Source organism: Danaus plexippus (assembly GCF_018135715.1).
Source record: "Danaus plexippus chromosome 18 unlocalized genomic scaffold, MEX_DaPlex mxdp_35, whole genome shotgun sequence".
NCBI lineage: Eukaryota > Metazoa > Arthropoda > Insecta > Lepidoptera > Nymphalidae > Danaus > Danaus plexippus.
The window spans coordinates 190,215-211,921 of record NW_026869854.1 but is presented as its reverse complement, the minus strand read 5'-3'; the positions used below and the strand labels follow the sequence as shown (position 1 = coordinate 211,921).

Below are 21,707 nucleotides of genomic sequence, written 5' to 3'. Positions count from 1 at the left end.
ATTTTAATTATTTCCTTATCACTGCCAACCGTTCAATAATTTTAATTTTATTGAGGTTATATTAAAAATAAAAATCGTCTATGATATCAAGCTTCCAGCACGGTGAAATTAGCTTAAGAGGCGTCAAACCGTGACTGTGAATGTTGCGGTAAAAGCATGAAATTGATTTTTCTGTAATGGACCACATTGACTTCGCTGCTGTTTGATTAAAGTTATTACGCTCAGATGAAAGATATTATAGAAATACGTTTTGATGTCGACCTTAATGTAATTTTAATAGATTTTTCAACTGTCGTTACGTTATTATTATTTTTTTATCAATTTATATATCACGATTTCAAGGTTAGAGAAACATTTCTATTGAAAACACTGAATAAAATTCATCGAATCGCATAAGGGTGGTTATTTTTTATTGCTTATATATTGTCGAAGTGACGTTTAAATCCAGTGACGGTAATAGCATTATGACACACATAGTAAGGTGTTAACTATAGTTGAAACCCGCGACTTACCTCGATCCAGTACGTAGCTGGCTTCAGGTTATGCAACCCATATTGTACTAATTCGATTAAAAAGTGGATATAATATGATTTTATTTGTTTTATGCTCATTTTGAATGTTCATAATTATGATACTTATATTTTTATGGAATTTAAACTAGTTGTTTTTTTTTTGAAAAAATTATCTAAAATCCAAGTATTATGTCACATATATAGTACATGTTATTTTATCATAAGTTATTATGTGTAAATAATGTGTAATAATAAAATCGAAAAGTAGTATCGAAATGGATAAAAAGTTATATTCTTATATATATGTTATTCTCGTGTACGTGTGTATGTCCCTGAACTTCTATAAGGCTGGAGCGATTTGAATGAATTTTTTGTATGCAATTAGCCCGACAGATGGCGCTGCAGTCGGTATTTAGGTTATTAAAAATTAAAAGCTGCAACGTATGTCATTATATGCTTTGTTTTAAAACACTGTATATATTTCTCTCTGAGCGCATCTCTGATGATCATGCGGGCGGAGTCGCAGATAAAAACTAGTTATTGAATATAATAAAAGTTATATAATACAGACTATATACATATAATAAATGATAATTGTTCCTATTCGTTACAACAGCAAATAATTTCTCTTAAAGTTGTTAAATTACTTACGTCAATAAAAATTTATAGGTAGAAAACGACGTGAATATTTTTTTTTTTTTTTTTAATAAAATCTACTTCAATATTACATATTTATATTCTCGCGGATATTTCTTAAGATTTTGTTTTTCGATTTGGATTCAATTCGATACAATTTAGCTTAAATCGTTTTCACGGAGAAAAAAATATGAAACCGTTTCCAATAAAAAATATAAATAAGTTAGAGAACATTGATTAAAAATTAAGAGAGATTGTATCTATTTGAACAATCTTTTTAAAGTGCCCTTCATCAATGTTGAAAATAATTACAATGTTTATTTAATCTTTGACCTTTAGAATGTATGCAACAAACAATAATAACAAACATTTCCGCTTTGACGACCATCTTAGTTGGAGACCTTTAATTATATACACGGATGTCATTTAAATTGTTTAATATTATAATAAAACCCGTTTTATACTCCGGATTCGGATGTCTAATATGTCTTATTATTCCAATGCTTAATGGGTTAATCTAGGTGACTATATTTATTCATAAAGCTATGAAAAACTTCCAACAACAAGCCAAACATTGTAGTACTAAATGCACAGAACCCTATGATGTAAAAACTATGCCATAAGTATTCCATAAGAAACTATTGAATATAATTCACCGGTAGACGATTCACACAACGGTACCCTAAAACCGTAACGCATTATTTGAATGAGTTACATCAGGTTATACAATAATACAATGACAGAACTCGCCCGGCTTCCCATGCAGCCGACGTAGAATTTCTTGCCTACCAAGTTATATTTCTCTCTGTACCCCTGTATTGTCTCACGTTCTTGTGACGTTTTAATTCTTCAATTTAAGCTGCATAATGTACGTAAAGCTTGAAGTCTGCAGTTATAACCGTTGATAAATTAATGTATGTTTCATCGCGATTGTTGTAGGCTCTTATTGCTAGGATGTGAATTTAATGTAGCCCTCTGTGTTTAAATTCATCTAAATTACTTACTGAATAGACGCTTTGAATAATTAAGATATATTTATAATATTAAGTAATAAAACTCTTTTTGAGCAATGAGATGCAAAATGTTTTTTATCTTTTAAATTTATTATAGATATACACTATTACCTACTATTATGTATAGGCTAACATTTTTACTTATTGTTCCTTATTTAAATCATTTAGAGCAAAATAATCAAATACGTAATTTCATATTCATAATTGAATTAAAAATATTAAATAAAAAATTTCGCTGTTTTATTGGAATTATTATGGAACTATCTTTGCATTAATAGTTTTCGTTTGAACCTCTAGATGATTTTCAAATATAGCAAAGTGTGATTTAGTTCTATCTAGCACGCGGCTCGTGTAAGGACTCAATCAATTCATCTGGTTAAAACTCTCTCAAATATAATCTTCATCATCATGTATCATCAGCACAAGTTGTAACATAACACTACATGCGCTTATAATTTTTTAACTCCCGAAGCAAAAACGGGGCTGTTATAAGTTTGATATCGATGTTTATCTTTGTGGTCTTTGTGGCTTCGCAGCTCTCAATCGGATAGACCGATTTTGATGTTGTTTTTTTCTTGCAGTAGTTCTTAGCTACGTTTGGTTGATATTAATCTGGATTGACAATGCTGGCAGTGTAAGTCATCTCTTTCCCAAAAAATATTTAATGCATTTTTGGCTTACGATTACTCGATAAGGTTAAATTAAACTCGTTTAATAACAATTAGTTTTATCATTCATAAATTTCGCATATTATAGTAATAACATAATTTATTTTCGTATGTAGTAGTAAGTAGTGTCACGAGATAAATTTATGTTAAGCCGACATCAACAGTAAAGTTTCAATTGTTCAATAATGGTCACTCAAGAGTAACAAGCTTCTAACATAAAATAATATTTAACAATATCAGATAACTCTTCAGTTGAAATTTTATAGCTTACATATGAAATTAAATCAATCGCTTGTAATTAAAAGCGCTTCCTGATATTTAATTAGTATAATAAATAATCAACTCCTGTAATTCTCTTAACTGGTGCATCAACTATGATCTTAATTGATTTACTCAGAAGCGACTCGTCTTTCACGCTCCAGACGATGTAAGCATTAGAGACTGTAACTCAATTCAGACCACCCCAATTTGATCTAATATTCTAATACTAATACTTAAACATCCTTTAGTACATCCCAATAGTATTACAAATGTGATGTTTGAATATGTGTGTGTGTGTGTTTGTATTTTGTTCCTCAATAATGCATAAAAGTTCTCATCACATTTAGCTATGATTTTGTATAAACGTAGATAGAAGTACAATCTTAAATATAAGTACTATTCTATTACATGCATTTCTTAAAATTAATTCAAATAATCCTATTCCTTTAATTCATATCGTATAGAACTTTTTTTGTATTGTAATTATGGAACATTATTTTTTAATATAATACGCCCTTAAAATATTATGGAAGATTTCCTCGTATACACGCTGATTTGTAATTTGTTGGCTTTTCTTGTTTTGGGATGAGAAATCCACTGATCTAAACAATGATGTGTTGAATTAATGTGTTATTAATGATGTTTCCATTACACACTGAAATTTCTATGAATTTCCATTTTATTACAGGTACAATGGTTTCCTACCCGCCGGAGAACGAGGCCGGCGTCGTAGCAAATTCGTGCTATATAGGAGACCACAGGCTAATGGAGTCCGTAGATCAAAGCACTACGTGGTGAAGACTCCTCACAGCAGCAAGGCTATCCTGGACGCTAACCAGCACTCCATATCCTACACCCTCAGTAGGAACCAAGCCGTCATCGTAGAGTACACAGAGGATCCAGACACAGATATGTTTCAAGTAAGTCCTATACTTTTACATAACTCAATGATGCGCTGACATTTATATTTAACGATATGGTCTAAAGGTTTTCCTTGTACGTATATAACTAACTGTATTTTATATATAATAATCGAAAAAATTGGCAACATTAATGCAAAATCTCTATAGAGAAGTAAAGGTTCGTCTATTTTGTAAAAGAAGTACAGTACAGACCTTTCTCTAACGAAATGTAAACAGAAGACCTTTTCGAAAACCTTGATATGTGATTTCGTGTGTTGGTTAATGAAGGTTTATTAGTTAATGGACTTGCCTCAGCATGTTCCATGGAACAGGTCTATTGATGTCTGCATCTTCAGGCAATCTAATTAGTTCCACGTTCTACCTGCATGGTGCGATAGTTGCTAACAACATGACAGTGGAACAAGTTTTGTGTGGATCGAAATATCGTCTTAATGCATTCGTCAGTGACATCTATAAACATATTTTTGTAATAATTTTTGGGTGAAGGTTTTTTTATAAGATCATTGTATTATAATCATGTTGATTTAAAATAAATTTGAGTTAGTACCTGAATTATAATTCAAACAAATATTAAATAGTACAAAAAGCATCTGCACCTGCAACCTTCGGGATATCGCCTTGAAGTATGTTGCACGATAGCTGAGTTAACAATGTGTCTGGAACGCGATATACCGTAGATTGTGGATTCAAATCCTGCTAGTGTTCATTCATTTTTCATTTCATATACTCAATTCTAATTCACAAATCTGATTACTTGGATCTATAAAAACTTTCACTAAGTTTTTTCTAACAATAGCTTATCCTTTTCTGCGCCATAAAAGCATGTGAGGAGATTTAAAAAACTATCACGAGACAGTTCAGTATGTTGTATGATAACAGGGAAGGTAAAATGAAACCAGAATCAACAATTAACAAACGAGGTTGTTACAAACAGACATTTTGTAATATTTAAGCAAAGCTGCCTCCTGATAACAGTTGGAGTGACAATGTGTCGAAACTATGGATTTCATGCATGAGAGCTTATCAGCGTGCCGCGTCTCCACTGTGCTCCGTGTAGCGAACAAAGCCTCCCTGTACCATGATCTCTCCACAATGAATATGGGAACGATACATTCGTAGTCTACAACGTTTTTTTTCATATGAATCTTAATATATTAATAATAGATTTAGTTTGCTTACTAATACTAAAATCATTCCGTTTATATTTAACACATAATAAAAAACAACTCCTTATATAAAATTGTTATTAGTTGAGACACGGACTGCATCGGTGCAGTTAGAGAACATATATATCCCATTTATATATAAATATATACAATTTAATAAATTGTGTGTGTATATATATATATATATATATATATACATATATACATATATATATATTTATATGTTGTGTGTGTATGTATGAGTTTTAAGCGATGTTTACTTGCGGTATCCCGTTGGCCGTATCTAATCGTCGCACATGGGTTACTGCCCCCCGGAGAGAACAATGCGTTGGTCCGGTACATGACAACGACCCCTAACGAACATCCACAGTATAATGCACCTTATCATATATATTTATAGATTATAAAATTTTATCAGCAATACAGAACCGACCACGCACACATATACAGTACTAATAATATCATAAATGCTAACGTGTGTGACATTGTATGTTTCTTTTTGAAGCTAAAAGTCCTAAACAGATCTTTTTGAGTGGATTTTTGTTTGACGACATCAGGGTAAATAAAGTGCTGATTGCCCCATTATGACTTAAAACACTTCTGAATCCTTTTATTATACTAGAATTGGATTAATTTATGTATAAATGGGTTAATCTTTTACAATCAACACATTAAAATTATGAATCGATTTTAGTGACTTACTCATAATTAATGTTTTCCCAAACTTCCCGCGGTAACGTTATATGTTATGATGTTTGAGTTTTCATTGAGTCCCACATAAAGACAATAGATGGCGCTTTCGAGCCTGATTTCGAAGTCGCTGGCAGCAGCTAGTATAATGTTATATTAAACATCAAAGGCGAGGACTTTAAACGTGTCTCAATACATCCGTATGCGTTATGCGTGTGTAATTGAAGTCTGGATCCTGTATGGCATGAGGAAGTGTATGGTGTCGGTGGTGCGATCCTCAGTGCGACGTCCCGTTCATTGTTACCGTACTCACCGTCGCTGTAAAACGATATGCACGCTTTTGTTTTAACTTAAAAGTTTTGTGTTACGTATTAAGTTGTTTCATTTGAATTACACGTTCTAGGCCCTTGAGCACGGCTGTTAATAGTGTTCACCATGTATTAACTATTATATCCTTAGCTCGCGACTTCGCTCACATAGAGTTTAAATACGTCGTGGCTACGTTTTAGACTTAGGTACATCAAACTATGATCAGCAGGAATACGACCGTAATTTAAGTGGCGCACGTGTTGAAAATTCTCTAAAGGATTTTTTTTTATATTAGCAATTATTCCAATCATACCCCACTGGTTTTGGTTGTGGCATGATGATTAGTCTTAGTCTTCAATTATAAATGGAATGTCTTACCCAAGACGGGTTTGTCGGAAATATGAATTACAAGGATTACATAGTCTCAATAACAATACAATTACAACTAACACATATTCGTATTTCGTAAATGTTCCAACTTCAAGTTGGGATCGACCCACTACATACGGACCCTGAGTAATTTTTCATTCTCTTCGCCCATTATAGTGTTACCTTTAATTATATATTGAATGATAAACTCTTAACGATCTGTATGCATTGTAAGGATACTAATTAAGGATAAGCATTTTGTTTAAGAAAAAATATTTAGCTAAAAACCTTTTAAATAAGCTGAGCAAAAACTAAATAAAAAATTTTACTTGGAACTATAGTTTAAGGTTAACAGGGGTTTGTTATAAACGAGGAATTATGATACAAAAACGACTTAAAATATGTACATTTGATATAAAAAAAGTCTATATATTAATAAAATATGTAACAAGACTTAATTTCACAATAATATTTAAATTACGTGTAAAATTTAGGTATAAGATAAATAATTAATATTTAAAAACAGCTGTGGCATATATTTCTTATCTGTAGGTATGTCAATAAATTATTTGACCGATAAAAATACGAAGTACATTGTGTGTGAAGCAAGTTATTATAATGAAGTGTTTCAAGACACTCGACAAGTTTGTGTTTTATATTTTTCTTAAGACTCCTAAGACTTCAGATGAATGGCTGGACGGCGTTCAAATTTTAAACGATTTAAATATTCAACGTCCCACTGACACGGTATTTGAATTAACATGTTTATTAGTGTCATTGAAAAATACTCGTTTTGACATTGTATAAATTACATTAAGACAAAAAATATACATAGTGTCACTTGATTTTATCTATGGCTGAATGTTTTTTGAAGTTATTTTAATACTCTATTTGTGGGAATGTTTACAATAAGCGTATCAAAATGTCTGTCGTGGTGGCGATGAGTCCGCTATGACCAGTGCATCCGATGGCAGTGATGGACGTCATCCGCGTGCCGAGTGAGAAGGTGGTGTGGGGGGAGTGTGGGGGTGTCGGCGGGGTGGTAGTGACGTCAGACACGAGACGGCGCGGCCAAGGACGTCGCCGTGCCTACGGCCGCGCAACAACCAACAAATCGATTGAAACAACTGACACCACGGATTTTGTAAATTATATTACTTTTATATTCTTACAATATAACCATATGTGTATACAATACAATATATTAATTACTCTACATTTTTGAAGCCAAGCAGAACGACAGACTCTCAGAAAATTGTCTCGTATATACGAATTAATATTATCTTAGCACGAAGTGGTCGCAGCGTTGATTTAAACACGCCAATATATATATTGATTTGTTGATCACGGACTTTTAAGTTTCGCTGTCTTTTGTTAATAAAACTCTTATAGTTATAACGTGGGAACCGTTAATGAGAGATATTATTTTAATTATAATCAGCTGGTCTCCTACCTGATGGAAGTCCATATAACAAATATTATCAACAAAAATGATAATATCTGTTTAAAAAACTGTATTCCTATGAATTGAACTTATTAAATATGTTACATACATATTTGCAATATTAACAAAGAATTACCAATGATAATTTGTTCTTTTTTTTTTTTGTAAGTACTACTTTACATCTTTGTATTGAAATCTTTTTATTGTAAATATATATATTCATGTATGGATATATAATAATAATTTATATAATTAATATCACATTGTTAGACTTATTTTTTTATAAATGTATCGCAACGAAAGTAATTAATCAATAACAAATACGCCGTTATTTAATATTCTTATATGTACAATAATTTATTGAAAAACCAATATCAAATTCTAATCATATTTTCTACGTTCGCTCAACGTTTTGGTTGCGATAAAATTTTATGTCATATTTGTTTTATATACGTATACGGTATTTAATGGGTTCTGGTCAAAATCGAAACGTCCCGACCTGTATTATTAATACTAGTTTTCACACTCCATACGGATAGTTTCCAATTTTTAATACATAATTTATATATAATATGATGTGCGATTATTGATTAATGAAATAACTTTATACGGTCCGTACGTAGTGTGTCCATGTAAACCAGTGGTAAGATTACTGTAAGATATCTATCACTATAGCTATTAGCTACGCACATAGACATCACTACGGCATGGTATTCCAATCATCGACTAAACAATTTTGTCTAAATATCGATTTAATATAACCGTCGGAGTTTATTTTGGCTGAGATCCAGAGCGTTTCAGTGAAAGTCGTTCTGGAAATTTCCAGACATCGTTTTTGTTTACAATGCATCATAATTGTATTTATTTATATATAATTCAACGTAAATATTTATTTTTTTAACGGCATATATATTTGGTTATAATTATTATTCGTTAATTTAATTAAAACCAAACTAACTGAATTATGAAAGATATCATTTTGTTTGTTTTATGTAATTCTTTTTATCACTCCGTTTATGGCTCCGACTGTTCATCCCATTTCACTTCGTCGTCATATTTTTAGTTTGCTCATTAATCGATAGTGTTTTTTTTCATTCGTAAGTTATTTATTTATTCGATAAGAAATAACAAAAATAACAAGTTAGCGATCACGTAGTAGGGGTTCAGATAAAAGTAGAACATGACTTTCTTTTTATTCATACCTATTACCTGACAATAATTACCTAATTACCTAATAATTACCTGACAATGTGAAATAAAATTATTACCAGCCAATTATGACGAAAAATAACTGAATGTTCACGAAAATTACATAACACAATCACTGTAATATAGTTGTTTATTTGTTAGAGTTTTATTAAACTAAAGGTGATATTACACAGGTCGGAGAAATTCTTATTAATTATATATAGTTCACTATCGTGTTGCAAACAGTATGAGCTAGTTAGTAAGAATGAAATACATTGTCCTAATCACAAAAAAATATTCCTTTAAAAATCACCTTTCACAATAGTTGTCTAGTGAAAAGTACACTTTAGTAAACAGCAAGTAAACGACAAGTAACTGTACAAGTACAGTGACGTATCAAAAACATTTATTGGGTATAAACATATGTTTAATTATCACCTAACAAATCGCTGGCTAAAGCTATAAAAAAAAATTGTTTAATTTATGAGATGTGTTAAATAGCCTGTGAATACTATTAGTTGTAATTTTTCCTTCGTTATTGAGGTCATTGTGCGGTCGTCTGAGAGCTCGTTGACAGTGAATCCATCATGTGACGTATACTTTGCACTTAATGGATCTTTTGTATGGCGGATGTTACAAACGTACAAAATTATATGTACAGTTACATTTACTGTCTCATTTAAACGTATTTCCATTTAGTGAGTTTGCAGTTGTTTTTTATCATTCCTACGACCTTGATGAAACCAGTCGTAATCACGGGTTCTACAAAGAATTCTTTTATACTCTCACGGAAGAGGCCTCTTTAGTCTTAAACGCGGTTGAATAAAAATTCACATGGTATTTGAAAAAAAGACCCATATTCAATCTCAACGTTCTGCGTATTTATAATGTGAGCTCGATTTAAAATGCAAATATAATTTCTTTATTGCTATCTCTGCCTTATAAGTTAATTCGACCTAAATCTTTCTATACACAATATAATCTCCTTTGTATTTTTTTTTGTTATCAGTTAAATGAGTCAACCGTATTATCATACTGTCTCGAAAGTATAAACAGTTAACATAGTTACCGTTACAGAGAACTTGCGGTTCCGGTGTTAAATTATAAGGTTCATTACAAAGACACCTTATATTTTATACTAAAGTACTTAGTATGTAATGTTACGATTAAAAAAAAGGTAGTATAAAAGTGAAATAGAAAATCGCGAGCAGATACTAGAAATGTAATTTTGTTAAAATCCGTAATCGCGAAAATATATGAACACATATTATGTTATTTGTAAAATAATTTTATTTTATTTATTCAATGAATATTAAATAAAAAAAAATTCATAAATAAATTTTTAAGAGTTGAATCTGTATACATGGTGCATCGTCTCGTGATGAAGGGCGGCTAGACGGTTCATCAGACCCAGAGGTCTGGATTCGTTAGTTTATTTCAATGTTATTGGACGTCTAGACATATTGATGTTTTTAATATAATACATATATACATATATATTGCCCTCTTGCTCTATATTGGTCTCTACCGGCTATAATGATATCAGCAAGTTTAATTTTATATATTTGCTCCTGTGGATTTTGAAATATAAAATATAAGAATAAAAATAAAATATAAGAATATTTTACAACTGTATTTATTGTATGAATTATTTGTATATAATATTACTTTTTGTTATCATACAATATTAACTATTCAATATTAGCGGACGTATGTTATTGGTATTTGCTACGTGGGTTAAATACGTTCGATATATTTGTGACTTAATTTCACAATCAATTGTCTGTATTTTGCTTCTGATTATAGATTAATTCTATTTCTCTACGGAAATTTTACAGTATATTATATGTAATTATTATATTTATTCGTTTCATTGTCTTAGACAATGGGCATTATTTGAACGGATGGCTGTTGTATAGCTATAAGCCTATATATGTTGCTGCTCCAATTGTATTGCAATGAAGCTGGTATTATTGAAGCATTGATTGAGTTTTTCCTCTGATATGAATGCCTTAACAAGACTTGTTGCATACTCACAAGACGTACATCAGTAAAGACATTATTTAAATGTTTTTTTTTTTCTAGTTGATCCCATATAAATATTTGTATATAAGTATAATATTATTAATGTCGTAGCAATACATAAATATACATAATGTTGAGATATAAAACTTATATATATGCTGTTTATTCGTGAATTCGGTTGTATTTCATGATTTTATCGTTTGCAAAGCTGATGGCTCCAATCGGTACAAGTTGATACTTTGGAAAACTAATCAAGAACTGTAAACAGATATACTGAAACGGAAATTGTATGAAGTTTGTTTCCAAACATCTATTCAATTATCGTCTAATAGATGATAGAAGTTTCAGAGCGTATGCAACGTATCTGCCGCCATTTTGGGTCCCCTTTTGTTAACAGACAATGAGTCCGAGAATGAAAATGGCGAATAAAAGAGGCGCGAATAGATTCGGATACGTGTACTGGAAGCTAAACAATTGTCTATTCTTCTTGGACATCAAATAAAGAAATAAATAAAAAAAAAAACAAATAAAAAGAATATCTTTTCTATTTTGTCTACTGGCAATCATTGTCTTGGGCTGTGAAGGATTCTGGACGTGTTAAAATTGTTCTTGAAAATATTGTTCTTATATGTATATTCTACTATAACAACAATTTACATTAATTAAGATTTCATTGAGCTACAATATTTTTGTTGATAAAATTTCATAAAAAATTTACTGTCTTATAATTGTTATGTACCTACATACGAGTATATGCTTTTAAAATACTGAACAAATGAATATTCTGCTAATTTTGGACCAACCATTACACTCTAAATACAAAGGCAGCATTAGAAACTCAAGTTTTGTGTTCCAACTAAGGTTATCATTGAAAATATATAAACACATATAAAGCTTACGTGGTATAAAGATAAAAATGCACTAATATATACATAGCTCCTTTCATAATATGTTTTTTTAGGAGAAGGACATTAGTTTATTGTCGCTTAATCTGATGCCGTGGGAAATGAATTACCAGCAAAAAAAAAACTATAATGTAAAGAATAAAATTGTTTGGACAAATGGGAAACGGTAAAATAATCATTTAAATTGGCATTCGACACAATGTGTTTACGATCCTGACACAAAAATATTTTGTTTAGATATTCAATTGTAAAAAAAAAAAACAAATAATAAAACAAAGCAGTCTAGTTCCGACTTTTTATCTTATCTTGTTTGTGTTTTTCTTTAAATATTACGCAGTCGGATTTTTTCGTGAGCTTTGTTTATGAAAGCAAGTTTCCTATTTTTCGATTACACTGATAACGATTCACTTCAGATTGTCATGATTGTATTATACTTGTTATTTCTTAAGTTTTACAAATTTTTTCGTCGTATTAGCTTATTTTATTTAAATAATATTGAATATAATTCGTCGCTTAATATATTATGTAAAGCCCATTAGACGAGCGTTTAAATTATTCCTAAGGACCTTCATTGCCAATCGAGTCGAGTGACCCTTTTCGCACCCGACGTTTTAAGGGTTAAAATCTAAATATTACTCTCAACATCAAAATAAACATTCGTATTGTGATTCCCTTAACTCTTGATGAAATTTTTTGTCACCAATATATATTTTTTAAGATAACAAAGAGTTATTATTATGATAATAATATTGTATTAGAAGTGTTTGTTTATTAAAATCGAAAGATAATTTTTTATTTGAGTTTTATCTGAGAATTAGATGTTTTTTACATGAGATTAGTAAAATAATTTTTGCTTTCCTATGGTCAGCCAAAACCAGTTTTAATCATATTTGTTTTAGGCTCTGTAAATTTTGTCAGGTAAGTTTTATATTGTAACTGCGTAGGTTGGCATAGCAAATGTGAACACGTGCTGTAACGACTAAGTTGAATACAAAATCGAACTTAATACGTACGAATAAGATACAAATTACATATTAAAGGTTAGGACTGCTTCATATATTCGTTTTCCGGGAGACTAATATTTTTTTTTATATTTGTTTTTTTTTTATCTCTTGAACCGCTGCTGTTTATATTGCAAAGTATTTCCAGATTAGGTCCGTGTTCCCGTGTGAAAAATTCTTGTATTGAAAACAAATGATTTTGTCAGTTAAAAAAAACAATGTCAAATCAAAAACAACAATAATTGCACTAAAATAATCGCCCACATTCGATCGTTTTCAGAGATGAAGCTAATATGGGTTTAACAGAATAAGAACGTTGGGACAAAAATATCTATATTTACTATTTATTATTACTCAAATTAAATTTTATCAATTCGACGCTTAAGTCAGTTACGTTTAATAACTTTTTATGCGGACAGTGATTATTTTAATAATTACTTAATAATTTCGTACCATAATTGTTACATTAAATGTATCGATTTTAGATTTACACTTGTTAAGTGTATGTGGCTGATACATACGTCAGCCTCTACAATATCCCCCAAAGTGTTCCATTAGTTTTAGCCGAAATTCTTATCGGCTTCATTTCCGCATACATTTTTTATCACCCATTTCACGTCAAAAGTTCAGCCCTGTCGGATCATACCGGAAAATACCCAAAAAAAAATTCAATATTTTCGTGACATTAATTGGATATATACAGCGGTGTCGCGTCTGACGTCTCTTTATTGATACGGTAATGATTTATTGGTACAGGTTTTAGGGATGACGTCATTGAAAACATCCTGATGCTGAATTGTTTTAACGCTGATGAAATATTCAATACGTGACCGTTGTCAAACCCCTCAACGTCTTCGATCGGTCCATTATTACGTAGTCACTATAATTAGAAAATTTCTAGGATTGTTGCGTTATTTTTGTTTAATTATTAATTATTTCTCACTGTTAAATATCTCTCTTTTTTTTATTAACACAATTTTGGCGTCAGAAGTCTTTTTTTTTTTTGTTTCTAGTAATTGGCAGTGAAATTAATGCTTTTTATGAAGATATTGGATAAACTTTTATTAATATTTTTTTTTACATAAAAAACGGTCAGACAAAAAAATTAAAAAAACTCGTAAATAACAAGAATATCTAATGTGAAATGTAAACTTTAATTGAGATATTGTATTGTATTAATAAAAATAACATAGAGACAGTTAGGAAATCTACACATTTTTTTATATATTCAGTAGGATATTTTATTGCTATTTATTTGTCAAGCATTGATCGTTACTAGTCCTCATTATTGCATGATTATTAGATAGTTGTGAAGTGACCTCAGTATGACACCGCATGTTTGTGGTCGAATTACGATTTTCTCGAAATAACAGCGTGTCTGCAGCTTACCACAGGACCGTACTTGTTAAGACTTGTTAGAACTGGAACGATTTGATCCTGACTAATGTAATGGACGTGTTGGTCTAACTAGATTTTTCCTTTCTTCTCCTATATCCCTCAATCATCTTTCTGTATACATAAAACAAACAATGTCGACTGCTACATACGTATATATATGTAATTTTTTTTGTTAATATCTTTTAACAAGTGCCTATTAAAATTACCTGTAAGTTAATAAATATTATCCAATAAAAGTGCAGCGAGTACTTTGTTGGCAGATCCGTAATTCCAATGCGGTCACGCCAAACGTCGACATCTGTACTCAGTTATGCTCATGACCAAACATGATCCGACTATAGAATAAAACTGGCAATAATCTTGAGTAAATTTTATTATTATGAAAACAAAGAAAGAATATTGGTACTAATGTTGTTTCATTTTTTTTTTTTATAAACTTTCCTCGTATATTTTTCAAATATGGAATAACTTAATAGTTCTTCTATCGTGAATAAAATTGAAATATTAATTGATTAAGACATTTCTGTTTGATCGTTTTCTTTTAAAACTAATCATTAGTTTCAGTAATGGCGGTAGATATTTAACTATTGTTATCTGTATTTTAATCGTTTTATTTTGTTAGTTGGATGAATTCTTTGTACTAATGTACTTATAATGGACATTCTATCAAACTACTAATCTTATTTGTCTTCAATGTGATTTTAAACAGTTATGGAAAACTAAATTAGTGTTTTTAACATTGGAAAGTTAACAACTACCTACCTATATTATAGAGAGGAAAGTGTTTTTAAGATAGACGCTATAAGTGGTATTAAGAAACACACACATATATTTATATATATATATGTTTGTTTTTTATTATATAATTGACGACATTTTTGATCACGGCCAGAGAAAACTCTTCGCCGTAACCTCTATGAGGACGTTTGATTTGGCCGCTTACCAATAGATAAATTTGCATTGTCTATTTTTACTCCCTTCATAAAGATATCGCTAATGTGTTTTCTTTCTAGTCTTCTTAATGTTGTTGTTATATAAAAAGACAGGTTTCGTAATAGATTTTTACTAATTTCTGACATATTTAGCGACTTCCCCTTATATTAATTAATTTTATTTCATACTAACTTAATCATTATTCTACAAAAACGACGTAAAATATTAATCTTAATAATTATTAATAATATGCCTTCCTTGTCAAGAAAAATCTAACTTATATGTTGATTAAATTAATATTATAAATACATTAATATATCCATATCAAGAGATCCATAGAAATTTTCATTTCACGAGTACGGATATTGTGACCTTTAACGTAATGCAATTTATACAAAGAAGGTTCTTAAACATTGGTTGCTATCAGGTAAATCTGTAGAAGGCTTGTCAATATACCTCCGTGTTAGAATTATTTAACAATAGAGCGACCTTTAAGACAGCTGGCGCGTGGCGGTCATGTATTGGTCTACCGACGAGGCTATACCAGATCTTTAACTTATGTTTTTAATATTCCTTTCGAAATTCCGGTGCGATATTAAATATAGTGAGCAGCTTTTAATTTTTAATCATACTTCTTTAATGTCAACTACTTTATGTCCGTGATTTTGTCTGAGATGGCTTCGGTTTGTTAACCAAGCGATTTGTTAATCAGCGACATCTATCGCCTGTTTCAAATCACTACATACAAATGATCTATTCCCGTGCATATTATAAGAAATGAAAGGATAAGTTATAGACTTTTTATTATTCTAAGGTACTTTCCTTAAATCAATATTAATTCAAACATTTTCAGAAACTTTCGCATTTATAAAATTAATAGGACAGCACGTTACAAATACTCTTTGCAGTGGTTTTGTATTAAAAAACTGTAAACTTATAAATAAAATAAAAATTAATATTATTAACAAGGAAATATATAACCTTTTAGCAGTCTTAAATTATAAATTTCAAGGTTGTGTACATTTTTAATTCGTGAATGTTTTATAAAGTAACTAGAGCAGCACAGGCATTCAACGAGTCTCGTTTCGTTATGCAATCGTCTTACGGATTAAGATAAGCTTCAGTTAATTAAAACTTACTATAGATATATTATCACAATAACGTTATGTTTGTTGACGGCTATAGATTTCAGTTAGAACTTGTATTATAATTTAAATTTAATTATTTAACAATAAATATAATATTTTTTTTGTGAATTAACCAATATTTATTTTCTTTTTCGTTACAAATCGTCTAGATTGATGAAAAAGTTGATCAAAATATGTTCAGTAACCACTAAAAACTAATCGTATACAATATATACATATATAGGTTTTAAGTAATCTCTAAGTCAATTTTTATTTTTATGAAAGTAAATATACTTAATATATTATAATGTAAATATTTGTCCTCAGATCGGTAGATCATCAGAGTCTCCGATAGACTTCGTGGTGATGGACACAGTAGCTGGTGACAAGACTGGTGATACCAAAGTGTTACAGAGCACCATCTCGCGTTTCGCCTGCCGCATACTGTCCGATAGAAATGACGTCAACAACTGCCGCATATACGCCGCTGGCTTCGATTCTTCTAGGAATATATTTCTTGGTGTAAGTTTCTGCCGTGTTACGTAACTGTTTATGAATCGACTTTTTTTGGGGTACTTTTAAATGTTCTAAAAGTAAATATTTTTTTTAGTAAATTTGATGAAAATGACTTTGTTATTACAGGAGAAGGCCACTAAATGGACGGAGAATCACGAGATAGACGGTCTGACTACCAACGGCGTCCTAATCATGCACCCTCGTGGTGACTTCTGCGGAGGCAGCGCCACCTGTGGCCCGTGGCGCGAAACCTCCGTCGGTGGAGCTGTGTTCTCGCTGAGAGAGAGCCGCTCCGCTCAACAGAAGGTTATTGGAATTTTAACTAAAAAGTACATATATTTAAAAAGATTGATATAATGTTTATCAGCCATGATCGCTTATATAATTGTTATTATAAAACTGTTATATACATATAAATATAAATTCAGACTCCATTAAATAAAAAAATTCTCATAATATATTATGTTTCCAGGGTTTGCCGTGTCAGGCTGAGACGAACGTTCTCAGAGATGGGACCATGATCGACCTGTGTGGAGCAACGCTGCTGTGGAGGAGTGCTGAGGGTTTAAAGAATTCACCCGTAAATATATTTTCATCTTAATATGATCTAAGACTTCCGCGAGTATTCATTTAAATTTTAAATGAAACTAATATTTTTTTCGGATTACTACGCCGTCATCTCGTCTGCCCGTGATCCCTGCTGCTGCAAAGTAATCGAAAAGTCGGGATTATATTGTTTTTAAAATAATAAAATACTCGCAGTAATCCGAAAAATATGTTTCATTTAAATGATTTCATCTTGACCTATTTATCTAATTATAAAATATTTATATCTTACAATAAATGAAATTAGATAGCATCAGTCTAATACAAATATTCACATTACTCTTATTAACAGACAAAGCGTGACCTTGAAGCGCTAGTAGACGAGCTGAACGCCGGCCGCCCGCAGTGTCCCGTAGGTCTCAACACGCTGGTCATACCGCGCAAGCTCTCCTCAGCGCACCAGGACTTAAACCAGCCTTACGTGTACCTCAACTGTGGACATGTTCAAGGTATTTAAATTGTTATGACGGGAACTCCTAACAACTGTTGCTGTCACAACCAACTGACAGCTGTCAAAATTGACACAAGGCCGTATACACACGTTATCGTATGTTTATAAATTTTTGACAGCACAGTTTTATATCGTGAATAGTGTTTTTTTCATATTAATATGTGTGAAATAAATTATAATTTGTATCGTATTGTTATGTATCTGGGGCATCGATTTTTTATTCGATGTAATGGCACATCAAGGCTATGTATTGAAGAATGCACACAAAAGAATCTGATGTACATTATTACGTTACAATTTAATTATGTTAAAAATACCGAAGTCCATCTAAGTAAAGTTTGAAATTGGTTACGATTATATATCTATTTATATTATGATTGTATCTGTAATATATGACAATATGTTTCCAGGTGAACATTCATGGGGCGCGGAAGGCAGTGAGACGGGCGTCCGGCGTTGTCCCATGTGTCTAACGGCAGGGCCTGTGGTTCGCGTCTGTATGGGAATAGAACCAGCCTTCTACGTAGACTCCGGACCTCCCACGTACGCCTTCAACCCCTGCGGACACATGGCTTCAGAGAGAACAGTCAAGTTAGTTTCATAATAAACCTTTTTTTTACTTGTCTAATGTCCACAGGTTATTCTGCCAATGTTATATGACAGTGTTGAGAAATATATAAGTGCTATTATAACAAATAGTCCATTTGCAAATTAGGTTTTAGAATTTTAATCGGACATTCAAATTAAATCCAAAGTATACTGGCCCTGTATATAAACGGTCTGAGAGCTGCTAGGGATAATTATTATAATGGTCAATAAAAGAATATGAGAAGTATTCTACTATAATATATGTGTCACTTCCTCAACAACTACAAACCATTGCTTTAGGGATTCCCTTATTTGTTATTGAAGAATAAATAAAATATTAAGTTACAGAATGTAATGTAAATAATGAAAACGTAAAGTTAATTTTCTCTCAGTGTGTTACCAGCTTTATATAAATATCATGTTTATGCATAATACATATTCTCATTGTGGCATAATTTGTCTAGATACTGGGCAACAGTGGACATCCCCCACGGTACGAACGGCTTCCACGCCATCTGTCCGTTCTGCGCGGCTCCCCTGCAGGGCTCGCCGGGCTACGTGCGGCTCATCTTTCAGGATAACCTCGACTGAATCTCGTCATCACCGCCTCTATCCTTATATATGCAGGTACGACCGCCATCTTGTTTTTTTTAATTTTATCATCATTAACGTACGTGTCAGCGGACTAATGCATTATGCTTTTAATATATTTTTTAAAGACATTTATGACTTTCAAAATGTTCCGTCACATAAATTCATTCCATTTACCCAAATTTTATTCTTACAATGTTTTCTAAACATTTAAGTTTTCATATTAAGGAAAGAATAATAATAAAAAAAGCTGTGTTTTTTTCGCGGTTCTGTTATATTTTTCCGTTCACAGTAGTTTAATGTTCAAGCTAACATTTCGTTACTATGTTTCCAGATTATTCCTCGACCGTATATACGTTGGCGACGCAGAGGACCATGTTAGCGCGTTCATATTCACTTATGTTCAGCCTGCTTCGACTCGGACGCGAATGGTTCATACAATTAATGCACCGAAATTATAAAAATACAGTTTATAAAATACCAAACCAATGTGATACAAGCTGTGAACTTTATAAATAACCACTGGTTTTTGCACACCAAATATTAAAAAAAAAAAAAAAATTGTATGGAATCGTTCGGTACCCAGCACCCGCTACACTGATTGATGTTATATTATAATAATTTAACTGAAACGCAATAAAAGCCTACTATATATATTTATAGAAGTCTCGTTTGCATTGCGCGGTATGTCTATGACGTCTATAGGCTGACGTCTACTTTTATCGTTGGTTGTTAAGGATTCAATGTAGATACGGTAGTCTGTATGTAAGGATATACATGTTTTAATTGAATTTAAATTAATTATTTATTATTATGAAAAAAAAAAAACAAAATTGAGACCTGTCTGAGTGTTGTTTATGGTCAATTCAACAGAGTGATTACAATGAAATAGTTCAATTTATTAATTCGTTTATTTCAACCACAGACTAACAGATCCTCAGACAGGTCAGGCGGTTTGTAACCGAGAGCTATTTTGATGATAAAATAGACTGATATATATTTATTGGTTCACATGATTGATGCAGAATATATAAAAAAAAAAAATACATAAACAATGACAATGCATTGGATGTAACGTGTTTAATGTAAATGATATTGGTCTAGTTTTCTAAGGTGTGTAGGAAATAGGGCGGATATATGAAGTGCCGTGTGAATTCTAACACACGTTCCGTTCATGCGGTTGATGAAGTCAACGGACGCGTCGTCTCCTGAGTGATATAATAATTTTAATCAATACAATATTCAGTGACGTGATTGTATCGATAATGAAACAAAAGAAATATTTTTTATCGAATCGATTATATTGAGATGTAAATATTGGTATGATTATTGTTACGTGTGCTTTATATGAAGTTAGTGAGTTAGTTTAAGTTCCCCGAACTATATTCAGTCAGTCAGTTGAAATGCTTTTCTCATCGGTGACTCGGAACGTCGCGTTTAACATGCGACGCGTACCACAGCGGCGTGTATTTTATACGTTAAAAAGTTTAAACATTTGTTGTATAGCGTCCGATCTCACAGCAGTTCGTGCAATGTACTCAGTTCGTGTTGTATAAAAAAATATATATATTATATATAAAGTAAGTTTTATAGACATAGAAGTAGCCGTTTGGGGATATTTAGTTTTTGTACTAATAAAAATTAAACCACTAGTTGTTGTAACACTACGCTATTGCCTCGGATTGTAAACGCCAGTATTCGCTGAGATCGTGAATCAAACATGAATACTTTGATTGTATTTCAGATGATTTTATTGATAGTTAATAGATTTGGAAACAGCTGTTTTTTTTTCTCTCTCATTAATATTCTCATCAGGGTGTATATACATTGCGATGGTTCAGCGTCTAAATATTTTAATATCGTCATGCACTTTAAGTTGATATGTTTTTTAAATAGTGCCGTTCAATAAATAAAATAGCGAATGAAATGTTAAAGTCATATTCCGTTGTTACATTTTAAACGATTCTTAATTCGGGAATCGAGTAGCTTCTAATAAAATTATATTTATGCTTAGATTTGTTACTTCCGTTGCGTTCGGCTCGTGTTTCGATTTAATTATTTTTAGATGTTGCGGCTTCAGAGGGTCTAGTTATGATTTGAACATGCTGTATGTATTAGATTGTTTGAAGTCGTTTGAGTTCAGCTGCGGTTAGTCGTGGTCCGTGGATGTTCACTACTAATCGTCGTATTGTCCGCTATCAGGATGATAAGGTAATTAGTCGGAACAGATGCATCATTCTGACTTTAGTGTTAATAAGAACTGAAAAGCTAGCCTTAATTTAATTTATAATAAGTGCTAGGTTATTAAAAATGCTCTTTTGAGTTAGAAATTTGACTTGTTGTTTTATTTCAAATACCGTTTCTTGCAGATTTTTCTGTTTAGATTT

At 31.4% G+C, this 21,707-nt stretch overlaps 1 protein-coding gene across 1 annotated transcript in view; it reads left to right on the top strand.

The window, feature by feature from the left end:
* LOC116772873 (protein pellino) overlaps positions 1-21,655 on the top strand; it is a 37,477-nt gene extending 15,822 nt beyond the window's left edge. Inside the window, exons 3-10 of the mRNA XM_032665176.2 lie at positions 3,779-4,010; positions 16,896-17,090; positions 17,211-17,390; positions 17,557-17,664; positions 17,983-18,139; positions 18,552-18,732; positions 19,194-19,356; positions 19,655-21,655. Coding sequence (XP_032521067.1) covers positions 3,779-4,010; positions 16,896-17,090; positions 17,211-17,390; positions 17,557-17,664; positions 17,983-18,139; positions 18,552-18,732; positions 19,194-19,320 — 1,180 coding nt within the window. The 3' untranslated portion in view covers positions 19,321-19,356; positions 19,655-21,655. The remainder of the gene's footprint in view (positions 1-3,778; positions 4,011-16,895; positions 17,091-17,210; positions 17,391-17,556; positions 17,665-17,982; positions 18,140-18,551; positions 18,733-19,193; positions 19,357-19,654) is intronic.
* Positions 21,656-21,707: the final 52 nt, after the last annotated feature.